Source organism: Bradysia coprophila, chromosome II (genome assembly GCF_014529535.1).
Source record: "Bradysia coprophila strain Holo2 chromosome II, BU_Bcop_v1, whole genome shotgun sequence".
Taxonomy (NCBI): domain Eukaryota; kingdom Metazoa; phylum Arthropoda; class Insecta; order Diptera; family Sciaridae; genus Bradysia; species Bradysia coprophila.
This window is the reverse complement of record NC_050735.1, coordinates 8,288,667-8,305,956: the sequence shown is the minus strand read 5'-3', so window position 1 is coordinate 8,305,956 and position 17,290 is coordinate 8,288,667. Positions and strand designations below refer to the sequence as shown.

At 35.2% G+C, this 17,290-nt stretch overlaps 1 protein-coding gene and 1 long non-coding RNA gene across 2 annotated transcripts in view; one reads left to right on the top strand and one right to left on the bottom strand.

Moving 5' to 3' along the window:
- The window catches only part of LOC119070809, a 531,393-nt gene that overhangs the window by 116,255 nt on the left and 397,848 nt on the right, over positions 1 to 17,290 (bottom strand). The gene's annotated exons all lie outside the window — the stretch shown is intronic.
- LOC119070469 (odorant receptor 94a-like) lies at positions 12,340 to 13,721 on the top strand. The gene is made up of 4 exons (XM_037174827.1): positions 12,340 to 13,076; positions 13,139 to 13,238; positions 13,303 to 13,566; positions 13,668 to 13,721. The coding sequence occupies exons 1-4, from the start codon at positions 12,340 to 12,342 to the stop codon at positions 13,719 to 13,721; spliced, it is 1,155 nt and encodes a 384-aa protein (XP_037030722.1).

Below are 17,290 nucleotides of genomic sequence, written 5' to 3'. Positions count from 1 at the left end.
CAACTCATCAGAACGATCAGAGACTGTTAACAAAGACGAAAAAATAAGATATTAACTTTCAACTCTGGCTTGTGTTCCTTATATTGGAAACGGATATGTTAAAAGCATTGAAGTAAAAGATTTAAATTAGAACTTGGGAAATCTTTTAACAAAAGAAGTATCAGATTCATTCATTTGCGACAAATTTGTTAAACTTTTTCGCTGATAAACATTTCTATTTCAATTTCAAACAAAACTTTTATAAGTTGTAGACATGAAAGATATCTTTTTGTTTGTGTGCTGGTTGTCGGGCGTTTTATGGTTGATTTGAAATGTATGTCGATTCTATTTGTTTGTAGCGGCAGGTGTTGACTGCAATTCATTATAGTCGTTCAACCTGTATTTTTAGGCTATTGGTGAATCAACGTTTTCTTATTCAAAATATAAACGAGCCATCAATAAGATACTGAAAACATTTATTGAACACAGAATTGACTGATTTAATTTTTCAATATGTTTTTGTAATGATAATGATTCAATTAATTCCAGTCTTAGTTTGCTTACCATTTTTAAATGTGCTGGGAAGGTGTTTTTAGATCACAGAAGTATACTATGTGAAAAAGGGTTGCAAATATATTCTATATTCTATTGCATTCCTTCTTTTTTTCGTTGGCAATTTACCCCTCACTTGAACGGGCTGACATTTAAGGTTCAGGAAAATATCAAGATTTCGCCGATTTCAAGTTCATGCGTTACCCGTTTAGAAAAAACGAGCCAAATTTAATTTTTTTAATCTATAAATAAATGAGTTGAAGGTTCTGCGAGCGACGTTTTACTCCGAATTGGAGTCTTCCATGTCCAGGGCCGAACTGGCTACTAAAAGGCGCATCGGGCTTGTAGAACAAAGATTCAACTAAAAGAGGCACCAACATAGGAAAAAAGCGATAAAATGAAAAGGTGCGTCGGGCTTTGCCCGATCGCCCAGTATGGCCAGTCCGGGCCTGTCCATGTCCCATGTCGAGTGAGTTACAGCCTTCGCTTCGCTCTGGTCGCAAATTTCAAACTCGTTTAAATTTTGTCTTTTATAAGTCTTTTTAGCGAATAATTATCAAACTTTTAGCCTAGGAATGAATAAAACTCACTCTTGAATCAGAGGATACATTTTCCGTTACATAAATGACATAGTTTTCCCATTATGTATACTATAAGGAATGTTATGATCAAAAAGCTTTACAATAAACGATTTGACAGTTAACATGGAAGGCTTGTAATTTGCATTTTATATTTTTACGAAAGGGACCACGTCAGCAAAGAACTCATGCACTGGGTTAAATTCCAAGTTTCCGTTTAGTATTAAATTTACTTTCGAGCGCTCAGGACTTTTACTAACGGTCTCAGGATGCACTCAATTAAAATAAATGAACTAATCACTCTGATAATGTCGTTATATTATCGGATTGGTTTCTGGCATCGCGGGGATATACCTACAGCAAAAGAAATAAGGATTAAGTTATTCTATTGGGTGTTTTACCTACTTTTTCTCCTATCATTGATGGTTGGAGCAATTACAAATGAAAAAGTTGAGAAGAAAATATTTTTAGTGGAAGTATCAATTGAAGTTACAGCGTTGTTTGTAAAACTTTCATTTTTAATTTGGAAACAAAGCAAAATTTGCGATTTAGCGTATCGTGTCTGTGTTTTCTCTATTCAAGATGATGATGACTACGCTACATTCAACAACAAATTAAAAAAATTTGCGAAATGGTCAGGCATATTTGCAATTGCTACAACCTTGTGCGCTTTTTTGTCAGCTACACTCATTCCCTTTATAAGCACCGAAAAAACGTTATTTCTAGAAATTGGATTTTTTTTGGATTGGAAAAACAGTGACATTGTGTTTTGGATCGCAGCTTTCTTTCTTCTTGTCCAAACGCTTGCGTCGGTGATGATTTCTTCTTTCTCCGTAATAATATGGTATCTACTGTTTGTATGTTCATTGCGGTATGAAGTACTAGGAAGTGAGTTGAAGAATCTGGGACAGAATAGTGGAATAAGAGCTAAAAAGTTGGAGAAAAATCACGTCAATTTTCTAGACGACTTAAAGACGTCAATTGATACTCACTTATACTTAATGGGGTATGTGAGCGTGAAGCACTCTATGATCACCACAATCTATAAATTTAAATTTTCTTTTGCAGATTGACAAACGAATTGGGGTCCTTGTTTTCAGGCCTATTTTTAATTCGACTTGGCACCAGTGGCCTGTGTATCTGTGGATCTATTTATTGCCTTGCATTAGTAAATTAATTTCACTTAAAGCAATCGCGAATCGACCGTCTTTTAATGGTTCACCTCTTTGAAGGATGTTGGCGATAATACATTTGAGCGTGTCATATATCTTACGATACTTTTTTACTTCATTTCCGAAATATTTATGATTACGTACTTCGGGAACGAGATTATGCTATCATACGATCAGCTGTCCTATTGCTTATTTGAATCGGACTGGATTAAACAGACAGAATCGACCAAAAAGTGTATGATCATTTTCGGCGAATATTTGAAAAAACCTCTGACGCTGATGATTGGAAAAATCTACCCATTAACTTTGGAGACATTCACTAAGGTCTGTTCACATTTGGCCGGTTTGTCAAATAATCACATTTTAGAAGCGTCAAAAACCGTTTTTTTATGTTTCAAGCACTACATTCGACACCATCCATTACATAATTCGGGATAAAAATGAAAAGTCTCGTTTTCATGTGTTCATTGACCTCGGCTACACCTCGGATGAAGGAAATTCACACGAAAGCCCTTCTTTTCAACTTTTTATCCCTAGTCATTTAGCAGTTATTTTCATAAAAAGTGATAAAACGTTAAAAAGTCGAGTTTTCGTGTGAAGTTTGTTGATCCGAGGCGAAGTCAAGGTCAACAATTACACGAAAACGTGACTTTTCTTACCTAAACCAATTCTCTTATTTTCCCTAGGTATGTAATAGGTCACTATCGAGTCGATAGTATCGACTCTAGGGAAAACAATAGTATTTACATGACTAGGGATAAAAAGATGAAAAGTAGAGTTTTCGTGTGAATTTTGTTGATCCGAAGCGACGCCAAGGTCAATAAACACACGAAAACGAGACTTTTCATTTTTAATTAATAATTAATCTGTATGAAATTGACAAATAATTTGACATATCAAACGACATTGACAATAGAGTGTTATGATGAAAGAGGAAAAGATATTTTGACAAGTACCCCAAGGCAAGGTAAGTTATAAGTTATATTGAACTGGTCTTCGGTCCTCTCGCTCTCAACGTAACACATTGAAAGAGAAGCAAATACTTTGACGAGTACCCCAAGGCAAGTTATAATAACTAGTCTTCGGTTTTCTCGCTCTGATCATAACAGTCTATAGGTTGGTTCAAAATATATGTAAATCCGAACTTTGTCAACACGAACGGCGACGATTTCATCCACAGAGATGAACAATTTTCTTTTTCGTTAAAATTTGTGTCAACTTATAAGTTGAGTTACTGGGGAAATAAATAAAACTCCTTTATTGATTCCACTGGTGAACTTTTAATTTTATTTACAAAATAGAAATTAATTTTTTTTAAGTCGAATGCATTTCGGAAGATCTATCTTCCATCTTCAGCAACACACAACTAAATCAAAACACAAATATCATAATTATATTATTATAAGTTGAGGTTAAGTTGTCTTCTGTGGATGAAATTTGACATTTCGCAATGACCTTGGAACAAATCTATAAAATTACCACTTTTGTTTCAGATTTTGAATTCAGCTTACAGCATGTTCAACATTTTACAAAACATTCAGCAGTAATGATAAAGCCTACGATGGATTATGCAAGGTAAATATAGTGTGGAATCAGATGTACGGTGACACGAAAGTTCGATACAAACGCCATCCCTCCCCTTTCGTTAAAAAAAAAATGGCATAGAAAGTCGGGCCATCTGCCCCAAGTAGCATTTCATAACCGCGGTTGGAAAATTGACTAATTCGCTGCAAACTTTTTCGTTGTCCAACGGTTATGTAACGAATACGTTATGTTCACAATAACTTATTCGTTATATAACCGTTTCACTGGTTTCACACCTAATTCGTTATCATTCAATTTTTAACGAATTAGTTGTACTACCGTTATGAAACGAATAAGTGAGTCGACAATTTTTGCCAAAAAATTATTCGTCAATTAGCTGTTATACAACCAATAAGTTGGAGTAATCTACTTAACTAATTCGTCTCAAAACAGTTATGCAACCAATACATTTTCAGTGGTTGATTTATGACATTTTGATTCTAACTGACGCGTCAGTTGGAATCAAGATGTCATGCAAAAAAGATCGGTCGGAGATGTAATCTGCGAGTAACTTGTTTTGCTTTAGTAATGCAATTTTAATACGATGCCATAATGTGAAACAATGAATTAATGTGAAGTTTGAAAATTGCGATGAAAATTGATCGTATTTTGTGAATAGTCATTTTGTATCTTTATGTCAATTTGTAAATCAGCGTTTCATTGATCAATTTCACAACTTTTGTCTGCCACTGTTGTCGAAGTTAGGATTCTTATGTCTTGTTAGGTCTCTTTAGGAATATCTAGGATCGACAACAGTTTCTTACAATAAAAGTGAAATAGATCGATAAAATTTTGTTTAACTGGCATAGCAGTGAAATCTTTCATTATCAATGTCCGGAAAATTGGAAAAACGTCTGACTGACTAATTGTTGACCAAAATCAAACTGTGAAGAAAACAAGTCTTACTTTATTTACACACCAAATAAGGAATAATTAATTTAAAAAAATCGATTGCAGTGCATACAAACGTCTTTTCTGTGCATATAAATAATGTGAATTGATTTACGAATATCCAATCGCAGATCAAATTTTCAATGTAAAAACGTGTTCTTGAAAATGTAGTTAGAAGTTGAAAATAATGCTACAACTTAAAAGTGAAACAATATTGAATTTTCAAATGTGACATAAGTCCTACGACGGTTTTGCAACCCTTTCACAACTTTAACCAATTCGTTCTATGACCGTCACACAACCAATTCGTTAATAGAATTTTACAACTGGGCAAAAACCGTTGTACAACCGTTGCTACAACGTTGCAGTAACGTTGCGACAACTAATTAGTTATTTTGGGTTATCTCCAAAATATTTATAACCGCAGTTACATAGCGGTTGTACAACCCAATTTTAACAGTTGAATGCTACTTGGGGCTATAAGATAGCGAAACGTTTTGGGAAACACGAGTAAATCGTAGTCAACCAATAAAGAAACGATGTCATTGGCATCGAACTTATGTGCTAGGCCGTACGTCTGAATGGCAAATTACCTCCACACTATATCTACCTTGGAATTATAAACATCATGACGTAAAAAGCAAGTATACAAACACTGATGGTACCGCAGATCCGTAAAAACATGCGGATCCCTACTTTCTAGTGAATATAACACAATTAAAATCGAGTAAAGTTCACTTTATTAGGTTGCATCTCAACACAGAAAATTTTATACTGAACAACATTATGCAACATTATACATCTTATTCACCCGAAAGTCGGGATCCGTATTTCTTGCTATTCCCTGAGGGTCTGCGGTACGTTCAGTGTTTATATTCTTTGGTTTAAAGTGGTTTTTTGTTCTGGACGGTCCAGCTTATTCATTTTTTCCACTTTATTTTATATTTATTTAGCCGCGACATAATTCAGATGATACGAAAAATCTTAGTTTTGGTACAGCCGGTCCACAGGTGATTGTCTAATTATGTCCCTGTTTTCCGCGGCGGTTTAATTTTAAAATGGTCCGTTAAAAATGTGAACATTTTCGACCGGCTCGAATAAAAATCAATTTGTCGATAAGCATCGTTAACAACCTAAGATATTTCATAGTTAATGTTTTAATTAGTAGTAGAATAGTCTTTGAGAATAGTGCACATGGATTAGATATTGTAAGAAAATTTTTCAGCCCACGAATTCTGACACATGATAGAGAAGATCTTGTTCCTAAAGGCACTTCTAGTGCATTCTATTTCAGAACCCTATTCCGACTCTATTTTTTATGATCGAGATAATAAAATCATGAACCGAAGCGATAGCGGAGGTTCGTGACGCTAGTTTGGATAATAATAACAAGTTAAAAGGGGAAAACACTTCCATTGAGGAGTGTCACTACTTCAACATTCAATATTCTCATGATTTTAATTCTTCGTCGATTCGTCGATCAAAACCAAAATTTTGAAAGTTCGTTAGGAATTACTCAAGGTATCGTGGTATTTAACGTTTTTACCAATGTGGAACATTGTCAAATTATCATCGTTACGGACATTTCAAGTGATTTGCTGTTGTACTCTGACTTTCAGTCAAGTTAATAAGATGGAAGGTGTCTGGCCGGGTATCTCGTATCTGTTAGCAATATATTTTCCTTTTTTACCCTTTAAATTCAAATATGGTCAGAATTTGATAGTGCACTTTATGAAGTAGCTCCTTAGAATTAATATTTAGCATAATGGAGCTACGTTGTATTAATTTGAATTTGATGTAAAATTATAATGAAATAAATTAAATGAAATGATCAGAAATGAAGTGTTACCTTTTCGAACGAACTCAATCCAATTAATCATGCTATCATGAACCGAAGCGATAGCGGAGGTTCGTGACGCTAGTCGACTCCCTAAGAAAAGAAAACAACCAACGGGAGACTAAGGAACCTATATATAGGCGAACATTTTAACTTTTCCATACTGAACCAAATAAAAAAAAAATTATGTTCAAACGAAAGTGCTCGTCAATACGAGTTCAACGAGCTATAGATCATTAAAAACAGTGGTCTACATCCGGAGAAAACACCACTTGAAAACCACTTGAAATGAAGCATCTTCACACATTTTCAGCACATTCTCCATATTCGAGTTAATAGAAATGTTTCATGTGGGTTTGATATACGTATCGAACCACTACATCTGTTTGCGAAAACTGCGCTCGCACTTTTGCTAAAACTTATATTAATTCAATCTTAACACTTTTTCATCGGCAAATCAATAAATTTTATTGAAGTTCTTTACTTAACTTCTGTAAATTTAATTAAAACATTTTCATGCACATTTCCAAAAAACACACTTATTTGAAAGCCATTATTTCATTCATATGACAAAAATATGACAGCTACATTTCTATTATAATGATTGTGTAGTAGATCAGTGCTGCCGTCGCGTGTGGAAATTCACGCTATCCGCGGTATCCTAGATACCGGGAAGTTTTCAGAAAAATTCTTTAGATACCGGGAAATCGAAAAAATCGGGAAAAATATGTGGCGAAAAATCAAATTTACGATTTTAGATACCGGGAAATTTGACTCGGTTACCAGGAAGAAAAAAAAAATTCCACACGCGGCTGCCGTGCTTCATATAAAATGTGCGCGAAATTATGAATTTGAAAAATTTGTTTGTTCGCAAAATTTTTGGATCATTTTGGAATTTCAGGTTTCAGGTTTCAATGTGGAATTTGTTTTAGGGTTAGAATATCCAACAAAATGGTGGAAAGCAGCCATCTTGAAAATTCTTTGAATTTTTTGTATTTATTGTATTTAGGCCTATATGGCACATACATAGTTGCAGTAAATTGATTTTCATAGAGTTTCGTTGACGGATAACTTTTTCCGGCATTTCAAGAAAATAACGGCCATCTTGAAATTTCGTATTTTTTAGATATTTTCGGCTATACGGCATGTAGATAGTTGGGACAAAGTGTCACTTGTACAGTTTCGATTGCGAAAAACTTTTTTTTTCTAGGATTCAAGAAAATTGCGGCCATTTTGAAATTTCGTATTTTTGAGATATTTTCGGCTATACGGTATGTAGAGAGTTGGGATGAAGTATCGTTTGTACAGTTTCGATTGCGAAAAACTTTTTTTTCTAGATTTCAAGAAAATTGCGGCCATCTTGAAATTTCGTATTTCTGAAATATTTTCGGGTATACGGCATGTAGAGAGTTGGGATAAAGTGTCGCTTGTAGAGTTTCGTTGGTGTAAATCTCTTTTCGATATTTCAAGAAAATTGCGGCCATTTTGAAATTTCGGATTTTAGAGATATTTTCGGCTATACGGCATGTAGAGAGTTGGGATAAAGTATCGTTTGTACAGTTTCGTTGGTGGAAAACTTTTTTCGATATTACAAGAAAATGGCGGCCATCTTGAAATTTCGAATTTTTGAGATATTTCCGGCTGTGCGGCATGTAGAGAGTTGGGATAAAGTATCGTTTGTACAGTTTCGTTGGTGGAAAACTTTTATCGATATTTCCAGAAAATGGCGGCCATCTTGAAATTTCGTATTTTTGAGATATTTACAGCTATACGGCATGTAGAGAGTTGGGATAAAGTGTCACTAATACAGTTTCGTTGACGGTAAACTTTTATCGATATTTCCAGAAAATGGCGGCCATCTTGAAATTTCGTATTTTTGAGATATTTCCAGCTATACGGCATGTAGAGAGTTGGGATAAAGTGTCACTTATACAGTTTCGTTGACGGTAAACTTTTATCGACATTTCAAGAATACGGCGGTTGCGGTTATCTTGAAATTTCATATTTTTGAAATATTTTCAGCGATACTGCATGTTCAACTTAAGAAAACACAATTTTAGATCATTTATCAGTTTTAATGTCCATCGACGCACCCAGTGCATTAAGTGATTTCCAGTGTTTGATAACTTGGCGCAAAATATCATAAGTGGGAACAACTTAATTGACTGGGAACAATGACTGTTAAAATTCGAAAATGTCTCAAAATGTTCCGCACCAAAAAAAGCCTACTGTAATTGTATGGTATGTAGACTTGGGATAAATTATCACTTGTAGAGCTTGCTTAACTCTATGTATTACCCAAAACTTCCAAAACAACTGATATCCCACAAAAACCTCAAAGAGGAAAAGGTGACGCTAGTGTAGTAAAATCAAACTTCCAAAACATTTGATATCAGTTTTGGTGACGCATTCTGCGCCTCAACGTAATCAATTTTCACCAAGAAAATTTTAACAAGAAAATATGTCAACTAGTAGTTTACCGATGAGATTTTACAACGAAAGCTTTACAAAAAAAATGCGTCACAAAGTGACAGATGATTATTGTCGTATGAGGGGTTTCCTCAGCATCTGCCACTTGTGACGCATTTTTTTTGTAAAACTTTCGTTGTAAAATCTCATCGGTAAACTACTAGTTGACATATTTTCTTGTTAAAATTTTCTTGGTGAAAATTGATTACGTTGAGGCGCAGAATGCGTCACCAAAACTTATATCAAATGTTTTGGAAGTTTGATTTTTACTACACTAGCTGGAATTACATAAACTTAATCTCGGTGAGCTTGATTAATCGTTAATTGACAGAGTCCTTATAGTACACTAAAAGTAACATTCGCCCAAAAGCTCACTGATTTTTTGTCTCTTTCTTAAACATCCAGAAAAGCAAATTGTGATTTACAGTCAATGTCAACCAAATTTGGGTCTAAGTTTGATTCAACGTGTTGAGTTCAGCTGTTGAGTGGACCAACCGCACTCATACCAATACTCTGCATATACGCCTTTATACGGGTTTTACAGTCACACGCACCACCTGGACTCTGTGACAAACAAGATCAAGCAAACATAAATTTGGTTAACACTAACTGTTGATCCCTTGACTGTTTGTCTGAGCTTCTCAATAGTATTTTTATTGGCAATGATTTATTGATTTATTTCAATGAAATGTAATTTTGTATGTTGATGGCCACAAAAACACATTTAGAAGAAGAACTACTAGAATAATAAATCTAATCTAATAAATCTCTCATTAATGATTTAATTCTGTTTATTTTCACTGAAAATCTTAGAAAATATATAAATATATAAAATGCCCCGGTAAAAAATGACGTATGTTTTCAAAAAAATTTAAACTCGTGTGAATTCACACTCTTTAATTTTGGTTCTGTTTATTCGGTGTTGTTTACAAGGCAAAATCAAACAACAAGACTTCAGATCGTTTTAACAACGAGTAGAAAAGGCTCCTTTTGTGAACTACTCCCAGATGGTTGAACCGATACCACCCATTTTCGCAATGTTCTGAAAGAACAGGTTGAGACACTTCTGAGTCGATCACTAAGGCGGTGACACGCAGGTGCTTTTTATTGAACAGACTCATTACAGATTGTTTAAAATGTCAACCTGATAAAAACTTTTTTTTTTCTTCAAGTTGACATTTCAAACAAACTGTAATGAATGTTTTCAACAAAATATATCTATTTGTCAAAATGACACATGTTTTCAATGAAACTCAAACTCGTGTGGTTTGCGACCCTCGCCTCGCTCTGGCCGCAAACTTCACACTTGTTCTATTTATTCGGTTTTGTTTACAAGGCAAAGTCACATAACAAGAAAAATACTGTTGAAATAGATACAAGAATTCTGTTAGCAACATCAACTTGTTCGTTAGACCAACATAATCTATCTTAGAACCTAGCCTCAGGCATTAATTCCATTCTCCACCAAACATTTTTTTTTTTTTTGAATCGGTTGAGAATTACTCTAGTTGTCGTGTTAACAAAAAACAGAAAAGGCTTCTTTCGAGAACTACTCCCAAATGGTTGAACCGATGACACCCATTTTCGAACTTGACCTGGGACTTCAATAATTCGTCGAATAAAAAAAGTTTTTGAAAACCGGTTGAACTTTTCTCCAGTTATCGTGTTAACAAAGAGCAGAAAAGGCATTCTTTCGAGAATTACCAGAGAAACCTATTCATATATCACTCTATGAAGTTCCAATACTCAGCTGAAATTAGAAAAAAAGTTTTCATTCGGGCGGACCAAAAACTTCACATTCACTCACCAGGTAGAGAGCCAAAACAACAACTTTTTCTCTCACCTGATTTTCAACTTTTCGTCACGGTGACATCACTCATGAAATTTTTTCATATTGCTAAGGATTTCATGCAATTCTCTCCGTTGCATCCTCGGACGTTTTCACCACTTGGGTCAAAAACAAAACTTTTTCTTACTTTTAATAACATAATATACTATTTCGACACAAAACATGTTTTCTGTCTAAAATATGTTTTCTATCTGAAATAGGTTTCCCATCTGAAAGATGATTCTCACCTGAAAGATGATTCTCATCTGAAACATGTTTTCCATCTGAAACATGTTTTCCATCTGAAACATGTTTCCAATATGAAATATGTTTTTTACCTGAAATATGGTTACCATGTGTAACATGTTTTAAATCTGAAATATGTCTACCATCTGAAACATGTTTTCCATCTAAAGCATGCTATACATGCGAAACCATATCTTTTCACAGAAAATTGTTATTTTTTGAATTTTAATTTTCAAATTTTGCGCCGTATTCCAGCTACTTTCCACTTCTTTATATCCATGGCGCAAGATATCAACCAACACTCTTCAGTTGTATTGTTAACGATAATAAAGAAACAACTGTTGCTACTTTTATCTACTACTGATTACAAAATTAACTGACTTTGTTTGTTCACATAGACTAGTTAATCAAACAGCTGAATTGGCATAGTACATCAAATTGAAAGTCACGCGGCCTTTATACCACAAAATTAAAAGCCGAGCACTATACGACATAAATCGGATAAAAAGTTACTTATTTCTATTGATTCTTTTATTTACCCGGTCGTAAATTAGAGTATTGTGCTTCCAAATTAAATTCTAAAATAAAATATTAAAACCCAAAATTGAACACTTTCTGTAGCAAAACAACGAAAAATTGAAAAAGACGAAAAATTCAAATTCAAAATAAAAAGTACGACTGTTAAAAAGCGTGAAACGAACGCATTTTTGCGATTTGATATCAATGACTTTAGAAACTCTACAAAATCTTACGACGTTCGAATTTAGTTTGTTGGGCTTCGCCCGATCGCCCAGTATGACCAGGCCGGGCCTGTCCATGTCCCATGTCGAGTGAGTTACAGTCTTCGCTCTGGTCGCAAATTTCAAACTCGTTTAAATTTCGTCTTTTATAAGTCTTTTTAGCGAGTAATTATCAAACTTTTAGCCTAGGAGTGAATAAAACTCACTCTTGAATCAGAGGATACATTTTCCGTTATATAAATGACATAGTTTTCCCATTATGTATACTATAAGGAATGTTATGATCAAAAAGCTTTACAATAAACGATTTGACAGTTAACATGGAAGGCTTGTAATTTGCATTTTATATTTTTACGAAAGGGACCACGTCAGCGAAGAACTCATGCACTGGGTTAAATTCCAAGTTTCCGTTTAGTTTTAAATTTACTTTCGAGCGTTCAGGACTTTTACTAACGGTCTCAGGATGCACTCAATTAAAATAAATAAACTAATCACTCTGATAATGTCGTTATATTATCGGATTAGTGTCTGGCATCGCGGGAACATACCTACAGCAAAAGAAATAAGGATTAAGTTATTCTATTGGGTGTTTTACCTACTTTTTCTCCTATCATTGATGGTTGGAGCAATTACAAATGAAAAAGTTGAGAAGAAAATATTTTTAGTGGAAGTATCAATTGAAGTTGCAACGTTGTTTGTAAAACTTTCGTTTTTAATTTGGAAACAAAGCAAAATTTGCGATTTAGCGTATCGTGTCTGTGTTTTCTCTATTCAAGATGATGATGACTACGCTACATTCAACAACAAATTAAAAAAATTTGCGAAATGGTCAGGCATATTTGCAATTGCTACATCCTTGGGCGCTTTCTTGTCAGCTGTACTCATACCCTTTATGGGCACCGAAAAAACATTATTTCTAGAAATTGGATTTTTTTTGGATTGGAAAAACAGTGACATTGTGTTTTGGATTGCAGCTTTCTTTCTTTTTGTCCAATCGCTTGCGTCGGTGATGATTTCTTCTTTCTCCGTAATAATATGGTATCTACTGTTTGTATGTTCATTGCGGTATGAAGTACTAGGAAGTGAGTTGAAGAATCTGGGACAGAATAGTGGAATAAGAGCTAAAAAGTTGGAGAAAAATCACGTCAATTTTCTAGACGACTTAAAGACGTCAATTGATACTCACTTATACTTAATGGGGTATGTGAGCGTGAAGCACTGTATGATCACCACAATCTATAAATTTAAATTTTCTTTTGCAGATTGACAAACGAATTGGGGTCCTTGTTTTCAGGCCTATTTTTAATTCGACTTGGCACCAGTGGCCTGTGTATCTGTGGATCTATTTATTGCCTTGCATTAGTAAATTAATTTCACTTAAAGCAATCGCGAATCGACCGTCTTTTAATGGTTCACCTCTTTGAAGGATGTTGGCGAAAATACATTTGAGCGTGTCACATATCTTATGATACTTTTTTACTTCATTTCCGAAATATTTATGCTTACGTATTTCGGGAACGAGATTATGCTATCATACGATCAGCTGTCCTACTGCTTATTCGAATCGGACTGGTTTGAACAGCCAGAATCGACGAAAAAGTGTATGATCATTTTCGGCGAATATTTGAAAAAACCTCTGACGCTGATGATTGGAAAACTCTACCCATTAACTTTGGAGACATTCACTAAGGTCTGTTTACATTTGCCCGGTTAAGTTGTCTTCTGTGGATGAAATTTGATGGTTTGAAGTGACCTTGGAACAAATCTATAAAATGACCACTTTTGTTTCAGATTTTGAATTCAGCTTACAGCATGTTCAACATTTTACAAAACATTCAGCAGTAATGATAAAGCCTACGATGGATTATGCACGGTAAATATAGTGTGGAATCAGATGTTCGGTGACACGAAAGTTCGATACAAACGCCATCTGCCCCCTTCGTTGAAAACAAAAAATTGCACAGAAAGTCGGGCCATCTGCTGTAAGATAGCGAAAACGTTTTGTGAAACACAAGTAAATCGTAGTCAACCAATAAAGAAACAATGTCATTGGCATCGAACTTATGTGCTAGGCCGCGCGTCTGAATGGCAAATTGCCTTCACACTATATCTACCTTGGAATTATAAACATCATGACATTAAAACTTAAGTTATGTCATAGTTAATGTTTTAATTAGTAGTAGAATAGTCTTTGAGAATAGTGCACATGGATTAGATATTTAAGAAAATTTTTCGGCCCACGAATTCTGACACATGATAGAGAAGATCTTGTTCCTAAAGGCACTTCTAGTGCATTCTATTTCAGAACCCTACTCCGACTCTATTTTTTTCTATATGATTGAGATAATAAGGAAAAAAATCATTTCAAGTTTCAAGTCCAATGATAACCATCTACGAACTAAAACAAGAGTACTTAATCCTTTGACCATTACAGTAAAAAAAAAAACTTACAAAAAATCATGAACCGAAGCGATAGCGGAGGTTTCGTGACGCTAGTTTGGATAATAATAACAAGTTTAATTTTAAATTTAAACAGGGGCGAGCCGAAAATAAAACACTTTATTTATTTTAAATTGTACCATTTAAACATTTATTACCGACCGGTTTCGTCAGCTAAGCTAACATCATCAGAGCAATATCTCGACTAAAACATTAAATTTAAACTGATATCCTATCACCTATCTAAATCGTTAGATAAGGTCGTCTTACTAGGTGCATAAATAACATAAAAACCTTTCCTCAGAATAAAAACAAAAACAAAAACATTCGTATCCTCTCATGTTACAACTACACATCAAATGTGAATGCAAATATATCAAATGACTAATTACTCTCATATTGAATGCAATAAGAACAAATCTACTGCCCAGTTACTCTCTCATTGACTCAAAAAACGCTGATTCATTCCTCCGCATCACAGTCATAGTAAATTTCGCTCGTACTCGAGTCCGGCGAATCATCTGTTAGGTCAATGATTCTCTCGTCCACTTTTCTATTTAACACAAACAGATTGAGCAGCGGAGATTTTATATTTCCATCATCTACGTTCAGAAGGTTTTCGTGTTTATGTTTGTGAATGTGTATAGCCTCATAGTATTCTACCTTCCAATTTTGCTTGACCGGCTGTCTTAGGTCACTTATGTTGATCATGTGTTTTGTAATGAAAATGTGCCGTCCCACTGCGGTTTTTTGTTTCCACCTTGCTGAATTTACGTGCTCATTGAAACGTACGAAAAGCTTCCTAATTGTCATTCCAAAATAAGCTCGCCCACAACATCCGCAGTTTATCCTGTAGATTCCGGACTTGTGGAGATCCAGTGGTGTATCTTTTAAAGGTCCAAGCAAGTCTCTCAGTGACCCTTCGTTTCTGTGGACCAAATCGACGCCAAATTTCTTGTATATTGGCCTAAGCTGTTTTGTAAACTTCGGGTAATATCTGAAACTGACTCTTGTCTCTGGTTCTTTAGGCTCACCATAGAAACTAGTCATCTCGCTTAGCAACTTCTTTTTCTTGTGCTTATTGATGATTTCCAATATCGCAGATTTCTTGAAACCATTTACCCATCCGATTTCCAAAATCTTCTCTGTTTCTCTATCGATTTGTTCTTCGTTCAGGGGGAGGTTAACCATAAAATCAGCCATCGAGTGGTATGCTGCCATTTTATGCTTCATATCATGGAAAGAATCACTGGTGATCATTCTCATCGTTTTGGTCGGCTTTCTATAGACATCCACTCTCACCTTACCGTCCACCACTTCACACATTACATTCAGGAAAGGAAGTCTACCGTCTTCTGTTTGCCTTTCAATTGTGAAACGAATAGCTCCTTTCTTGACCTTATCCATTTCATCTTCAAACAGCTTCTTTAGAGCATCGAATTTTCTCCTATTCTGTATTGCAAAGGTGTCGTCCATATATCTCGTGTAGAAACGTGGAAACAGCGGATGTCTTTCAAGCTTTGTCTCGAAGAAACACATAAACAATTCGGCCATGAAACCTGACAGTGAATTTCCTATTCCAGCCCCGTCGTCTTTCGTGTACACGATGCCTCGGAAACGGAAACAGTTGTGTTTCATACATACGGCTGCTAAATCTGTGTACGCTACTGCTAACGGTGTGCTAACACCATTTTCGATTAACCATGCAAACAGTATCTTCAAAGTGAAATCCATTGGTATGCTTGGGTACATCGATGACACGTCTAGCGAACCCATTTCTTCGTTTCTATTGACCGCCACTCCATTCACTTGTCTGGCAAATTCAGTACCGTTCAGAACGGATTTTCCTTTTGGTCTCGGAAGTTTTCCGAAAATCTTCACCAACTTTTTCGCTATATTCTCTGTCGGCGCATTTACATTTGAAGCAACTGGACGAGCTTTTCTATCACCATCTGCGTCCGGATCTTTATGAATTTTGATCATCAAATATAGACTAGGAACTTCTGGATTGCTGACTTTCCACTTTCTTAATTCATATCTCGGCTTTTCACACAGAACGTTTTTGTGTTTATCTAGAATGTCTTCAACTTCCTTGACCATATCATATAACGGATCATTCATACATTCCGCATATTGCCCTTCATTAATAGTCTTCAGAGCAATTCTATCTAATAAAGTGTTTTATTTTCGGCTCGCCCCTGTTTAAATTGAGGCAATTGTACCGTGTTCTGCGCCATACGTTTTGATAAGGATTAGTTATTTTCCTTTTTGAAAAATCATGCGTAATTTTTGTGAGTTATTTATGACTACTTGGTCACAAAAGCGGAACGTTTATTTTAGACTCAAAACGAGAGTCGAGATGATGAAACAGACAATTAGATATCTAAAAGTGTGTAAAAACAAAAAAGTTTTTCCAAAATTCATCCACATCGATGTTGGTATAAAGAATGGAAGATCGTACAAAGCTATGCTTGAGGCTAAAAGGAGGTGGCTGAATTTAGAAATTAATAAACACCATTCGGACCTTGTTCATACGGAAAGAATTTTGTATGAGTTGCATATGCGTTTGTTGAAGGAATGCTCTGCAGGCCCGCTGTACGAAAAATGGATGAGCGACGACCGTTATATAAGGGAGGTCATCGAACACAAAAAATTAAAGTCGAGAATCAGGCAACAAAAGAAGATCAAGCGCCTACTCTCGGTGAAACAGAAGAAAGCTGATTATAGCAAAGCTGAGCCCCAAATAATAGACGATTTTGTCATTAATTTATCGTCCAAAGAATTTTCGACGGATGAAATGGCACTGCTCAACAGAGGATTGAAATTCATTTTACCACCTAAAAAGTCGCCGATCGAAGACATATGTGTAGATGTGATGGCATCGGTCAGGAGAGAAATGGATGAAATGAAAGACACAATTGAAACGAAAGCAGTCAGTTTAATGAGAAACGAGATGGCAACGAAATTAGCAAAAT